The 16,072-nt window shown below is 38.7% G+C and overlaps 1 protein-coding gene across 1 annotated transcript in view; it reads left to right on the forward strand.

Moving 5' to 3' along the window:
- The window catches only part of ror1 (receptor tyrosine kinase-like orphan receptor 1), a 200,768-nt gene that overhangs the window by 152,849 nt on the left and 31,847 nt on the right, over positions 1-16,072 (forward strand). Inside the window, exons 3-4 of the mRNA XM_049479540.1 lie at positions 2,199-2,486; positions 4,419-4,455. Coding sequence (XP_049335497.1) covers positions 2,199-2,486; positions 4,419-4,455 — 325 coding nt within the window. The remainder of the gene's footprint in view (positions 1-2,198; positions 2,487-4,418; positions 4,456-16,072) is intronic.

Below are 16,072 nucleotides of genomic sequence, written 5' to 3' on the forward strand. Positions count from 1 at the left end.
CCCTGAGCTTGGGGTTCGGAGAAGCAGCGTCACAAGATTCATTCTGAGATTATTTTTTGTTTTTTTTAGATTATTATAAATGGCAAGACATGTCAAAGAGACACTCTTGATCACTCCATAGCTCCACCAGTTTCTCCTTCTTTTGTACACTTTAGGAGAACCGCGGTTTCCGAGCCATCGCCGGAGTCTCATCCATTTCTAGTACCGCAAACGTTCCCACGCTTGCCATGCAGCTTCCCGTAGCTCTCCTATTGGTTGATGACATTGTTCATGTCACTATTTGCTTGAGCCAAGTCACAAGACCTACAGTGATATTAAACCTTGACTATTTTATCTTATATTTATATCTATATTTAATCCCAACCACCTTACACTAAACGATTGTGATGACGCGACCGCAATTTGACTTCAGCAAGACTCTTATGATTTTGTCCTGACACTGGAAATTTGTCTGCAATAGTGAAATCACTTGAAAATTGTTTAGATTTATAGATTTATAGTTTATAGTTGGTTATATAATCACATTACTATCTGTATCAGCAGATACCTTCAGGAAAACCACTAAAGATTTGGCCCTGGTCTCCATATTGGTGCATTCTTGGCAGTTTTCATATGGCATAAAAAACATTTTTTAATCGATTGGTGTCAATTAATCACAACACATTTCTGCGATTAACTGATTAATCGCATTTGTTTTTATAGTGTATATTTAAATGTAAATAAAAGAATGAATGTAAGAACTGTAAAATGCAATCATATGTATATTAGTGGTGTCAATTTAAATAATAGTATATACTTGTATGTTTGAGGGGAGATTAAATCAACATAGGGTGCTGGAATGAAGCATGCATGATAAATTGGATTGTAAATGTTTCAGCTTGGTTGTGAGGATTTCTGAATTCGAACTTAATTTGATGAGTATAAAAATCTCAGGGATGACCATATAAAAATCAGTAATGTATGTCACTTTAACAGACTCCTTTATTCCTTTGTATTAGTGCTGCATTAGTTCTTGTATGAATTAATGAATAAGATAGTGGAATACCGCCAGAGCGAGTCTGAGTGTCCTAAAGGTGTCCTATTTGGTGGAGAAATGAGAGAGAAAAAGAGGGAAAGAGAGAAAGAGGGAGGGAGGGAGAGACAGAGAGAGACAGTTGCAGAGAGAGAGAGAGAGAGAGAGAGACAAAACAAAGCTATCTATCCAGCTCTCTATTTGGCGCAGAAAAGAGAAAGAGAGAGAAACAGAGAAAAAGAAAAATAGAGAGAGAGAAACCAAACAAAGCTCTCTAACTGGGTCGGAGCTGAAAGTGTGAACCGGAGTGTTACTGCTGGACAGTGTGTCGTTCAATCTTTCAGCCAGAAAACAAATCAGTTTGCAGAATTATGGGGGAAGTAGGGGTGCCTTAACTTGGTGCCTTAATTAACTTGCGTTAAAAAAATAGAAACACGTTACTGATTCCAAATTAACAGCGCACATTAACACTTTAACGTTGACAGCCTAATTTTAAGTTTTCCAAAAAGAAAAAAAATAATCATTTAAGATTCCCACAGGCTGTGTTACATCAGTTCCTCCTCCTGTCTCTGCCCAGACTGATCTTAGGTCAGACTTGCTGCGTTCGCCACAACCCATTATGCTTTCCTTGCGATTAAAGAGGTATTGGGGGTTGGCGTGTTTGTCCTGGGCGTCTATCAAAGCCAGTCCAGGCCTGGCAAGACGGGTTTTCTGGAGTCAGAAGTTTCCAGAGCCTTTTTTTTATATGACATTAGAGTTGCTGCCGTCCTCTTTGGCGAGGTTCTTCCCTGGTGAGACAAATAGCGATTTACTACCACCAAAGAAACCACAGAATGTCTTGTAAAGGATTCCTAACTGGCAGTTAGCAGTGGTTTGCTGCACATGGGATATAGAGTGTATGCCCTGCAAACAGATACACACACTCACACACACTTACACACACACAGATTCACACAGAGGCAGCGCAATCATTTTATGCCAATTTATGGCCGAAAATATTCCCCCAAGGAAAAATAGATTGTTAAGAATTAGAATGTGTCAGATAATTGCAGTGCTGTGCGTTTCTGAAGGCCTCCACAGTGCCAGTGCCAAGCATTCCTTTAGTGTGAACTCCAGAGAGCCTCTGAAACGATTCTACACCAAAATGATCCTGATCCCAATCCCATTCCTTCCTTGCTTTACTCAGATCACTTCCTCAGACTGGATTCTCCCATGAACAATATCACCACTTCTCTGGGCCAGACGGCCGAGTTGCACTGCCATGTTTCGGGGAATCCTCCACCCACGGTGCGCTGGCTGAAGAACGATGCTCCAGTGGCTCCGGAGGCACGACGTGTTTCCTACAAACAGACCCAGTACGGCTCGCGACTGCGCATCCGCAACCTGGACACCACAGACACCGGCTACTTCCAGTGTGTAGCCACCAACAGCTACGGCACCGTCTCTACCACGGGAATTCTCTTCGTCAAGTTCGGTAAGTGACTCTCAGTGTTTTGTAGTAACTGTACAGTTTAATAATGCTTATAATGAACAGGGATGAAAAATAAATACATTTTATAATTTTTTAAATAAATTGTACATTATCTGGTTTGGTATTTTCCTATTTTTTTGTGGAAAAAAAGAGGCCTTTAGTAAAAAATGTAGGTAAGAGATGGCAGTTGCACATCACATAGCTGGATTTAGGGCATTTCCAAAGGTGTAGGACACGCCATGTATTGGCATGTCAATTCTGTTGTATACTTACATTTTCTCCATTCGTAAAAAAAAAAAAAAAAACTCAGTGTACTGCGTTTTTAATTTTGTCTACTGAAAGCACTTCCTATGATGGTGTCCTTTTATTAAAAGTATGTAACTTTACATTTCATAGAGATTTTTGGCAGCAGTTGATATAAACATTAGATAACCCATACCCTCCCAGTCTGTTAGTAGAACAAGACATTACCCAAGAGCCATTTTAATTGCAGTATATATTTATTGTTGCTGTTCATTGCTCTCATCAATGACCAGTCGTTTAAAGATGGTGTTGTGCCGAATTCAGCACCCCTGCCATGAAAAGCACCCCCTTATGGTCAGGGGTGCTGAATTTGGCACAACACTAAATTTGGCATCATAGTAGTGCCTAAATCTGTATCCCTGCCATTAAAAGCACCCCCTCTGCAGTGCATACGCACCATCTTCTTCATAAAAGCGAAGATAATTGCTTTAACTTTAATTAAAAACGCTCTCCCGATAAGGGGTGCTTTTCATGAAGGGGTGCAGATTGATTTCGTCTTTAAACCCTAGAAATACATACAGCTCAGTAATCAGATTTTCAGCACATGTATATTGTCTATTTCCAGTGAAAAACATGATCTATATTTTATCAATTTTTAATTTGCTACATAATTTGAACATTCAAACTCTCCTTTACATTGTGTCAAACTTTTCTTGATGAATGGACCAATAGAAATTCTCCTGAAATGGCTTAAAATAACTCGTTTTACATTGACTTCCATTGAAAATTAAGTAGGTTTTGTATCTCTCTCTCCTGTAAAGTTGCAGTTTTTAATTGCTGTTTTTGACAAAATTATATTAGCCACCAGGAGTAGATCTGAATGAACTACAAGCAGGGATGAGATGTTTTTGGGCACATAATTACAAATATGGCGTGACAGCATCTCCCATTCTATGGGAGCAAATATAATCAAACTTCATATACCAAACATGTTTTGACTAATCAACTGCATCTGGAGTCAGTGGTAAACAGGGTTAATGACATGTTTTCCCATACTGTCCTATAAGTAATATACTCAAAAGTGCCTTTAAGTTTGATTGATTCAAATGTGTACATCTGTTCCACATAAACACAGAGACTAATATTACATCATCACAGTTGTTGCCACAGCTAAGTGAACTACAATACAATGAGTACATTGATGTTAAATCTTTGATCCATGTGAATCCGATGTACACATTAAAATCAAGTCGATTCAAAGCGCTGTTCTGTGTCTGTTTTCTCGAGCCATGAAAGAATGAAGAGAAACATTATGGCTGCATAAATCCTTCACAGTTGATTTGTAAATGTCTTTTTTTCTGGTGTTGATTCGATGCTCTTCATTACATGCATGATGTAATACATCATTTGTAATGCATCGTTCGAGCCACCTCGCTGTCAGTAAACATATAACACCACTGCTGCGCCGGTGCCAGAACATTGTCATAAACTGTCAGCGCTGAAACCTCGTGAAACGTATTACAGTGAGGTCCAGGGCTGTGTTTTGGAGCCGAGTGGAATGAGGTCAGTGTAGTAATTCCTCACTCTTGGTGCCAGTGGTGCACATTGGCAGCATGTGTTCAGAGGCTCTGTGAGGGATTTGTTCCTGACCTGCTGCTAAAAAAAAAAATCTCTTCTTTCTTTCTTCTCCAGATCCTCTGCCAACACCTCAGTCTGGAAGACCTTCACCGTGAGTCCAATTTCTTACTCTTTACCTTGTACCACATCCAGGCTTTTTTTTTTAATGATGATTAACCATTTACTGCAGTAGAGTGGTGGTGTGGAAAAGGGAAAAGAAAACACTTCTAAAGTCCTTAAGTAACTGTTGACTTCATTGCCCTATCAGGAGCATCAAACTGACAGCAGTGCTGTTCCGTTTCGTCTTAAACGTGGTTATGATGCAGCACAGCAGGAGGAATTAGTATTAACTCTATGGTTCTATGGGTTTATGTTATGTCACTAGAGCACATGTTTTCATGCTGGCATCATCGCTAGCTTTCCTTCCCATATTTGGTTGCCTGGTCGCTCTCTCAGGTTGTGTTACACTTATTTCAGTAGACAACGTCATGTGCATCTGTCCAGGTCACGCCATCTTAACCCTTAGTTTTTCACCAAGAAGACGTTTGGCGTAAGGCAGATTCTCACGCAGGCCAGACCAGGGACAGACACTCGCAGATACAAATGACAAAAATGAGTTTATTACAAAAGAGACTAGACTTACAAGGATTGAGAGAGACAAGCAAGGTACATACCAAAGACAAATGAGAGGTCAAAAATACAAATAATAAAAAAAACGAGCTAGAAGAGCTAGGAAAACTAGATTCAATACTCAGCAAACAACTGAGTAAACTGAGGGGTATATATACTATGGAGGGCAGGTGAAGCCAATTAGTAACTAGAAGAGTCGGAACGCTGTAGCGTCATGTGATCAGTGTAGTCAACATTTTACAGCTTGGCTTAGAAGTAATTTTTTCAGTTTCATTTGTTAAGTTACATAAGCTCCATCTGTCAGTTCTGTTTAAATGAAACTAAAATGCCTATATATATATATATATATATATATATATATATATATATATATATACATGCCTATAAAATTTGTAAAATAAAATATTCTGCTTACATTTCTACGCAGTTAATAAATACACTGCAAAAATCTTTTGGCAAAAACTAGAAAAAAATCATATAATTTATGTATTCATGTATGAAGCATACATATATATATATGCCTATGGGCTAAGCAAATTGAGCAAAAAGTTTTAAAATGATTAAAATCAAACTTGGCAAAAATAAGCCAAAATACGCAAAAATGTTTTTATTTTTCAGTGACTTTTTGTGCTTATTTTGAATTAAAATGACTAGTAATAAGGTGGAAAGCAAGCAAATAATTACACAATAATAATCTTTGTGGATACATTTATATTCATCCAGCATCATTTGGGTGGTATGTAATTGGAATTGGGATTGTTTTTGAAGACTAAAAATCATTATTTAGATTTTATCATGGGAAGATGGACAACATATTCTGATGTGTCTAACCTGTCTGACCTTTATACATGTGTTATAACATAACTTAAATAACTGTAATTAATCTGTAGCAATGCATTCTTTACCAGTAGTTACATTACAGTTATTACATGATTGTAAACCTGTAACTACACCGTGTAACTACACAGTTATTAGAGACACTTGTTATAAAGTTGGAACTGAATTTCCTGTTAAATTTGTTAAAATGTTATATTGCCAAGTGTTAAAATGTTAAATGAATGACTTTAGCCTTCGTTTAATTAAGAAAACTTGCTGAATCATCTAATTTTGGGCCCAGGTGTGGTAGAGCCAGACATGCTGGCCATTATTCCAGAGACAGAGCTGTCAGGGTGAAAGTCCTGTGGAAGAAAAGTGAGTGTGTGTGAGTAAGTGAGTGAGAGGGAAGACGGTGGCTGGCGTACTGTAGCGATTAGGCACACTGTAAATCTAAACACACCTTATAGTGTGAAAAATGAAGTATATGACCTACATATGGGAAACTCTGTAGCCTCAGCTTCTCTCCAATGAGGGAAGGGATTCTGATGAGCATTTAGACCCAAATCCATGACACGGTGACACGCCTGGCCACCTTCCAGCCCACATTAATATTGATTAAAGCCAACAGGACCGGCCTGTGTACCCCCTAAACTTCAATCAGACGAGAGGGCAGAGCGCTCGGGCTAACTGCCGTCATTACGCCACGTTCATTAAGGTGCACACAGGGCTTCCTTTGAGGCTCGCTTTGGCCTGTTGGTTATCATTAGTGTCATCATCAAAGAGCACCATCCTGCCAGCCCTCATCAGAAGGGAAAGGGCTCAGTGGGCTCCCTGTCCTCTATGCTTTCTTCTCCTCCTCCCTCTCAGCGTTTTTTTTTTTTTCACGGACATGTCGAAATGTCAATCTCAGCAGCAGGGCCAGGGGCAGCTGGTTTGAGGGGAAAGGAGGGAGTGTCCTCTCCCAGCTGGGATTTACGGCAGGAACACTAATGAATCCGTTCCCTGGATGTCCCAATGTTCCAGTCCAGTGTAGGCTGAAGTGAATTCTGAAGTGTGTGTATATATTGAATGTATTGAGCTGGACTGGGCATCCTTTTTAGCAAAAGGCTGTACATGAAAAAGACGATGTGTCTTAAGTTGTATTAGGTTCTCTTTCACTGTTTTGAATTTTTTTCTACGTTGTAAATGAATAAATCATTCAGACTATGATAGACTACATTTAAATAGACTAAAATACTCTGAGAAGCATTTAAGTGGTTCTTTTTTTTATATATATATATTTTATTTCTAATTTTTCCCATTTTCTCCCCAATTTACACGGCCAATTACCCAACCCACTAGGACTCCCCCTATTACTAGTAATGCCCCAACACACCAGGAGGGTGAAGACTAACACATGCTTCCTCCGATACATGTGAAGCCAGCCACCACTTCTTTTCGAGCTGCTGCTGATGCAGCATTACCGAGCAGCCAGAGCGCTTGGAGGAAAGCACAGCGGCTCGGCTCCGGTACATCAGCTCACAGACGCTCTGTGCTGCAGACATCACCCTAGGAATGATGTGGAGAGAGAGCGCCATCTACCCACCCAGAGGGAGCAGGGCCAATTGTGCTCCCTCTGAGCGCCGGCAGCTTGATGGCAAAGCTGCTGGGTTTCGAACCTGCGACCTCCTGCTCATAGTGGCAGCACCTTAGACCGCTGGACCACTCGGCGCCCCATTTAAATGGTTCTAACCTGGGGTGCTGGTAAGGCTGGTAACTCTGATGAACTCACCCTATGCAACTGAGGTAACCCTTGTTCTTACTTCCTGGGGCAAACTTGATGAGAGCCAGTTTCATCGTAATGTTTTGATGGTCTTTACGACTGCATTTGAGGATTGACTTCATTAACTCATCTCAGATTGACTGACTTCTTAAAGTATTTATTCTTTACTTAGTTCAGTAGTTCTTGCCATAATATGGATTAGAACATTATTCAAATAGGGTTATTCACTGTATACCATCTCTACCTCTTCACAACTTCACAACTGATGCTCTCAAACACATTAAGAGGAGCAAGAAATTAAAATAAATAAACTAACTCTTGACAAGTTCAGCACAGCTGTTAACTGAATGCAATTCTTGGCCAGCAAGAGGTGCTACTTTGAAAAATATTTTTTATTATTATCTATTAGTTTATTAAATTTTTACATAGTTTCATATCTTTTGTATTAATCTACAAAGCCGATAATGCACGGATCTGATTGGCTTAGTAGTGCCATGTCTTAGATTCACAACACGTGATTAATCTGTGAGTTTCGTGAGCTGCTAAACCTTTACCGTAAAGACTAGTGAAAGAAATCTGTGGCAATTAGTCCACAGTTAGAGGTTCAGACCCTGATTGCAAGCTGCTTATCAGTGGCTTCTATTCTGAACTTTATAAACTTTTATCATTGTTGTGTAGCTCAAATTACAGGTCTGTTATTCTACTTTGGAATCAATTAGCTTTCAGAAACATCCTGTACATTGACTCGTTAAATTGTGGTAAGACTCTTCGCTTCTGATCTGGGCCCAGCCTATTTTTTTCACAGTCCATCCTGACAGGTGAAAAATTTAAAGGGAAGTTGGTCCTAGACTACTGCTACTAAAGGCGGTCCTGTGCACTCGGCCTCCTGGTGAACCCATACTTCTCAGCTGCTCTCTGCTGGGTCTTATGACAACACGCATTAAAGAACTTTATTCATAGTCTTTTAATAAATGCAATATGGATTTTTTTCCCCCTCATGTTGCCTTTAGCTTTTTACATCGCCTTCTTTATGGGGACCACCTGGTGTGGCAGTAATTGAACACCGTGGATGAGGAAGGGACTTAGCCTCCAGAAGCTGAACAATGGCCGCCGTTGTTCCGGCCCAAATGTCACTCATACAGTCTCTCTTGTGTGGCGATTTATATCTCTCCATTCAGCTAACGTAGCGCCTGCTGTTTACCCTCCTTGCAGAAATGTTTTCTTAGACAAGGGTGACTGAGGACTGACATCTTTGCTAAAATTAGCTCGTCCGCTGCTTAGCTGGGTTCAAGTCTAATGCTGCTGTGATGTATGACGTGTGTGACACATGTTCTGCAGTAGAAGGTATTCGCCAACCTGTTCAACATGTTCAGAGTCCAGATTTTAAAGGAAAAGACTGTCAAAAAAAAAAAACTCAAAGCATCTTTTCATTCATAATTTTCACTTTGCCTTAAATGTAGGTGATCACACAGGCTGGAATTAGGCCTATAATTGGTCCCAGACTATATAGCACTGTGAATGGAGATTCTCCATTGAAAGAGATACTGTATGTAGTCCAGGACTAGACTTAATGTCTTATCTGCCATTTCTCATTCTGCTTACTTGTGTTCTTGTGGACTCGGGAAAAGTCATCAGTCGCAGCCCAAGTATTGTTCCATTTAGAAGTTTGCAATTAGCCAAATACACTACGAATACCTGGCTGTATTTTTGCTCCTCCCACATTATCGAGGGTCAATGGAAGGGACTTGTGTGGACCTCTTACAGTCCAATATGCCAGAATGCACCTCGCACCAGTATTGGCATCTCAAAAGATTAGAGAGCATCTTAAAGACCATCTTCAAACCATCACTGATTGTGGAAACTTCACACTAGACCTCAAGCAGCTTGGACTGTGTGTCTCTCCACTCTTCCTCCAGACTCTGATCTCTTGATTTCCAAATGAAATGCAAAATTTACTGATGGTCAGTGACGGTTTGGAGGGACATGTCATCTGCTGGTGTTGGTCCACTGTGTTTTATCAAATCCAAAATCTTACAGCACTTCATGCTTCCTTCTGCTTTTTAGACAACTTCTATAGAAATGCGGATTTCATTTTCCAGCAGGACTCTGCACACTGCCCGCACTGCCAAAAGTACCAATTGGTCTTATAAACGATTTTAATTTTCTGATATACTGACTTTTGAAGTATTTTTTTTAGGAAAGAACATAGTGGTTTAGGCTCTATGTTTCCAGAACAACAGAGTCCAAACTTGTGTACTCCGTATTGAGAAACTACCTATGTGGTAAAGTGTACTGACACCCCTTGTAATCAATTCATTGTGAAACCTGACACTGGGTGCCCAATGGCAACTCATTGTCAGAGAGTGGAAATTTTTACATTTAGGTATTTAGCATACGCCCTGTGTTGCTTTGTTGTTTACTTTAAAATATCCAGAGCTAGTTTAAAGACAAGGATCAAGAGATACAAAAAGCTTAATCATGAAGCATAGGAGTATTTTTTTTTTAAGATTAGTTTAGGAACTCTTTGAAAAGATGAGTTTTCATTCTGCGTTTGAAGATTGCCAGTGACTCTGTTGTTCTGACACCCAGTGGAAGTTTGTTCGACCACCTTGGTCCTCCAGCACAGTGACGATTTGGGATGTTTGTTTTCTGTGGGTTTTGATGGATGGCGGTTTGAGCCAAGCCATACTGGAAGCTCTAAGAGCTCTTAGTACAGATGGGTCTTATCGACATCAAGTAGAAAGTAGCTGGTCTGTTTTTGGCTTTGTAGGCCAGCGTCAGGGTTTTAAATTTGATTCTGCCAGCCACAGGAAGCCAGTGGAGGTAACACAGCAAAGGAGTCACATGACTGAACTTCGGAAGATTGAAGACGAGTCGTGCTGCCGGGTTATTCTGAACTAGTTGCAGGGTTTTGGTGGCTCACAGTGGAAGACCAGCCAGTAAAGACTTGCAGTAGCCAAGTCTTTAAATGACAAGAGACTGTACAAGCATCTGAGTGGCTTCGTTCTTAATGGTACCTGAAAGAAAACTTTTTTTTCATTTTAGGTTTTTGCTGTGTTATGGTTTCAGTATCGGTATTGAGGTATTTAAGCTGGTATCGTATAGAAAGTCATAATTTTGGTAGCGTGACAACAGTACACAAATCACTGCAGTTTTATAGCAATTCTCTTTAGTCTCTGTTTCTCCTCTCTGGTTCTCACAGAGCTTCGGCATCTGTCTGATATCTGAGCTGTATCTCAGTCTGCCATCATTTGCCTCTCCAAGAAAAATCTCAACCCATGTGAAAGTGTAGCAAATTAATAATGCGAGGGAAGAGCAAACGGGAAGGAAAACCATAAGTTTGCCTTATCAAAATATCATCGGTTCAGTGTAAACAGACATGATTTCTGGGCTGAGATTTGACTCTGAAGAGACAGCCTAATGTACACAGTGTAGCCGTGCTGCTGGTTCCTAGTGAAGCATGTCGACGGGGACTTTTCTAGTACCAGGCTCTCGAAAAGCAGCGCGGCCCCTCGTCTCTACCACATTGTTTATAGCATCCCGTTTTCTGCCCGCTTGAAAAGATTAATATTACCGTCGCTGGCTTGTCAGGACTGTTTAACTTTCCTCAGACTGGCTTGAGAGGGAACCTTTTCCCTCAGTAGTGAGAAGAAAGAAGAAAAAAAACACGAACTGTAGCAAAAGGAGACCCTGTGTTTCTTTCTTTTTTTTCTTTTTTTTTCTTCGTCCTCTCCTCCTTTCTCCAGCTGAATAGTAGAGGAACAAGGGTCTTAACGAAGACCAGACCACCTCCAGATCTCGCTTCTTCTTCAAGGCCGGGCCGGGAAGGCACAGGCGCTGGAAACGTCCCGGAAAACCTAAGCGCGGTCTAAAAGAGCACATCCTAATGGGGCCCCCTGCCCTGCTTTTAAGTAACGACTTCCATTACGCTTTTGAAAGCTATTCAAGTCAGAGTTAGACACTTGGGAAGGTCACTGCTTCAGCAGGGATTTAGCAGAGCCTGCAGTCCGCTTGTGATCACGGCTGGTGTTAAACATTGTGAAATTCCTGTTCTTAGCTGTGGAGTTTTACTCTCTGTCGGTTTGTAATGTGGTGATCTTTGATAGCGTGTATTGCATGATATTCCAGATGATGTTGACGTTTCTTGGCTTTAATTTAATTATACAGTCATTAAAGTAAGCAAGGCTTTGTTTGAAAGGTGTGTTGAGTTGGCACATTGATTTATGAGGCTCATAAAATCCGCCATATTTACTGGGAGGCCAGGGTCCTCTGGGTTTTCCTTTTTTTCTCTTTCCTACAACTTTTTTTTCTCTCTTCATATTTTCAGCTTGTCTACGGGGTGAAAACAGCCTTATTGGGTTAAGACACTGTTTATTATAGCTGAAATTAACATGATATAGTGTAATATTAATAATAATACTAATAATATAGTATTAGTGTACTATTAAGTATTAACATTAATAGCAAATTTAATTAAAAAAAACATCTTACTTTCTCTTTTTTTTTCCAGAGCATGTATTTTGGTATATTAAACACAGGTTTATTGGGTATATTCACATGTATGTATATACCTGTCTATGACAATAATTTAAAAATTAAAATGTTAACTTAAATTAACTTAAATGTTAACTTAACTTAAAAATGTAAACTTAAAAAATACAGTTAAATTTAAGGTCAAATATTTCATCAGATTAAACTAAAAGTAGGACATTCATAAACAAAACAGTATTATACGGTAAAAGTTACACGGTAATGGCATAAGAAAAGCAAACAAACAGTTATGATTTAGTTGAGAAGTTTTTTTTTAAGTGGACAGGCTAAAATTTAAATCAGTAAAATAAAGAAATAAACAATTAAAATAATAAAAAATAAACACAAAAAATAATAGAAAACTAAAAGTAGCTAAAAATAACACTAAGATTTCGAAGAATGTAAATGGTAGAAATAAAACAAAGTTAAAACAGGAAATAAAATAAATTAAATAACAAAATAAATAAAATAAATAAAAAGTAAAACAAAGAAATAGAATAAATAAAAGGATAAAATCAATAAAATAATTAAAAAAGGTCAAACAGAGAATAGAATAAATAAAATGAATAAAAAGGTAAAAGAAAAACTCATACAGGCTGTCTGAAGCTGGTCAGAAATGAAAAGTTTAAAATGATTTAGAGAAACACATCAATGTGACCATGCATTTTTTTTAAAGCTGTGGTTTTAGTTTATATATGTTTAATTTATCATTTCTTATATTCAAATTTCTATATCTGAATAACCTTAATAATTAACATACATTTTTTGTGCTTTAAAATCAATGTGTAATTATGCTATTATATTAGTATTATTAAATCAGTGGCATAAAATGTTCCTGAAATGTTTTATTAAGAGAATAATTTCTGGGACAAACAAGAGGTCTGCATATGTGTGTGTAGACGGACTGCAGACGATAGAAGAGTGGTTCACACAGTCATAAAGCCACAGACAAAAGCTCAGTCTCTGCCTTGTTATGGATCTCCTTAACTAAGTGTTGATTGACTGAAGATTGGAGCTTTAATATGAGCGGCTGGGGACGTCCCCTTTGCCCTGGCCTGCTCTGCGGAGGAGACGCTGGGTGAAACCCGAGCCGCCCGGCTGAGGACGGCCCCTCGCCTAACTGCTTTCCAAGTCATGGGGGTGATGGGGGCAGGTCACCGCGGACCCTCACCCGTCCATCTGATGCTCTGCCCCCACCCTTTACCCCACCCCTCCAACCCCATTACATCAGCAGACCTGCTGGTAGAAGGTGTTTATTTAAGCCGACTGCTGATAAGCCGATCTGATAAGGAGCATTAGTCTGTTTAACATCATTGTTGTATATAATACCAGCCTGTGAATGATATTTGGGTATATACGGCCTGTCAAAAGTTTGAGAACACATTGTGTTTTATTGAAAATGTACTGTTAAATTAAAAAAAATATATAGATTTTATTAATCATAAAAGCACAAAAGCATAAAAACTGTGCCTTGTCAGGAGTTAATTACTTGTTTTTCTTGTCCTCTTAATGTGTTTGAGAGCATCAGTTGTAAAGTTGTGGAGTGGTAAAGAGGTAGAGTTGGTATACAGTAAATAGCTCTGTTTGAGTAATGTTTTAATCCATATTATGCCAAGAACTACTCAGCTAATCCAAAAAATTTCAAGAATTTTGAAAGTATCCTCAAGTTCAGTCACATATACTATTAAAATGTTAGGATGAAACTGGCACTCATCAGGAGCTCCCAGGAAAGAAAGACCAGTTCCCTCTGTTGCACTGGAAATGCTAATCAGGGTTACCAGCCAAGTTAAACAGCACCCCAGATAAGAGCCAACTAAATGCTTCACATAGTATTTTGGTTTGTTTAACACTTTTGTTTTAAGTTACTACATAATTCCTTATGTGTTCCTTCATAGTCTCACTTCATAGACTTCAGTATTAATTTACAATTTAGGAGAAAAAGAACATGAAAATGTATTTTTAAAAAAAGAAAAGTTGTCCCCAAACAGCATTGCAGTATCACTAAATACACTGGAGGCCATAATAATATTTAGCTCTGGTGCTTCATCGTTTACAACATGCGGTCTTCATTCATTTATACCAATCAGGTCCCCATTCACAAGAACGAGGTCAGTGTTTGTTTCCACCCACCAGGTCCTCGTTTACAGCAATGAGGTCCTCGTTTGTTTACAACAACAAGGTCCTCATTTGTCTCAACAAGAACAACACCCTCATTTGTTTAACAAGGTAAAGGTAGAGCGAGTTTTGGACAGCAGTCTCTGTGTCTGTCTGAATGCCTCCACTGTTTGGCCCATGTGCACATCCTGTGAGAACCTGAAAGAAAGAAGCCTCTACTCTTCTTAGAATCAATATTAGGTACTTACCATATCATTCTAGCTGATTTTGCTTCATTTGATTGTGTGTGTGCAAATAACATGAATATGTATACTTATTACATTTAGTTTGCCTCTTATATTAAATTAGCCATTTTTTTTGCCTTGAGAGTGAAAGTTGGAAAGCAATTTTAAGTAGACTCTTTTGTTTGTTCTACACTCTAAAAAACAGAGGTACAATATGAGTACTTTTTTGTACTCAAAGGTACATTCTTCCTAATTGTACCCTCAATGGTACAGTATTGGTCTTTATAGGGTCAGATTTGTTCCCTCTGAAGTACAAAGTCTTTTCTAACAGCAATAAGTACAGACTTGTACCATTTAACCAGCCAAAGGGTACATTCAGTATTCTGTATCACTGTACTAATAAATAATATATATTTTAATTGCAGATTTTTCATTTGAAAGCCAGACAATTTTAGATCATCAAGTTTTTGAGCCATATTTAGTTGATGATAATGTTTATAATTTTTATAATCTTTACTGGCACAAAAACCCTGGGTACAAAAAAGGACTTTCACTGAAAGGTACTTTTTTGTACCTCAATATAAGGTACAGCCCCAGCGACAAGCTTTGTACTCTTTTCGGTACAAATCTGTACCTACTTTTCTTAGTGTGTATAACTAGAAATAAGGCTTTTTGTATTTTTTATGGAAAAGAGCATCACATACAGCATAAGAAACCACATAAGCAACTCTTAAGGATAGAGATCTGAAAAAAGAAAATCGTTAATTGTTTTTTTATTGTAGCCAATGAAAACCCAAAAAATCAGTGTCTCAGAAAATTTGAATATTATATAAGACCAATTGGTACTTTTGGCAGTGTGGGCAGTGTGCCAACTCCTGCTGGAAAATGAAACCTTCATCTCCATAAAAGTTGTGGTCAGTGAACCGACACCAGCAGATGCCATGGCTCTACAACTTTTATGGAGATGCAGGTTTCATTTTCCAGCAGGACTTTGGCACACTGCCCACACTGCCAAAAGTACCAATTGGTCTTATACAATTTTCAATTTTTTTTTTTAGACACTTATTTTTTGGGGGGTTTTCATTGGCTGTGAGCCAAAATCATCAACAATAAAATAAATAAATGATTAAAATAGATCACTCTGTGTAATACATCTATATAATATATAGTTTTATAGAGTTTTACATTTTGAACTGAATTACTGAAATAAGGTAACTTTTCAATGATATCCATGTAGACGACCAGCTGTCTCCTGAAAGTATGTAGCTGTGCAATAACTTGCCTATGTGCTACGTATTTTACTGGATGCACAAGTTGATGCATATAAGCTTCTGATGCTTATTAGCTATATATTATCATCTTTGATTCAATGCAAAACTAAAGAAACAAACTTCTGGCATCAAACAACTTTTTTTAATGGCTTTGATTTCTCACTATCTCTTCTCTAAGTTGATGCTATTTGTTGGACCCTCTCAATTGGAGACTACAATCCTGACTTTCTTTCATACCATATACAGGCCGCAGAGGAACCCCAGTTTCCCCAACTCTCCCCCACTGAGCAAACCTCCGCTGTGCCTTTACTTCACTTCACTCCTCCTCCTCCTTCTCTTCCTCTTCCTCTCTCAGTGCCCCTCTCCATCCATCGTCTCCTT

The sequence above is a fragment of the Astyanax mexicanus genome, chromosome 5 (assembly GCF_023375975.1).
Source record: "Astyanax mexicanus isolate ESR-SI-001 chromosome 5, AstMex3_surface, whole genome shotgun sequence".
NCBI lineage: Eukaryota > Metazoa > Chordata > Actinopteri > Characiformes > Acestrorhamphidae > Astyanax > Astyanax mexicanus.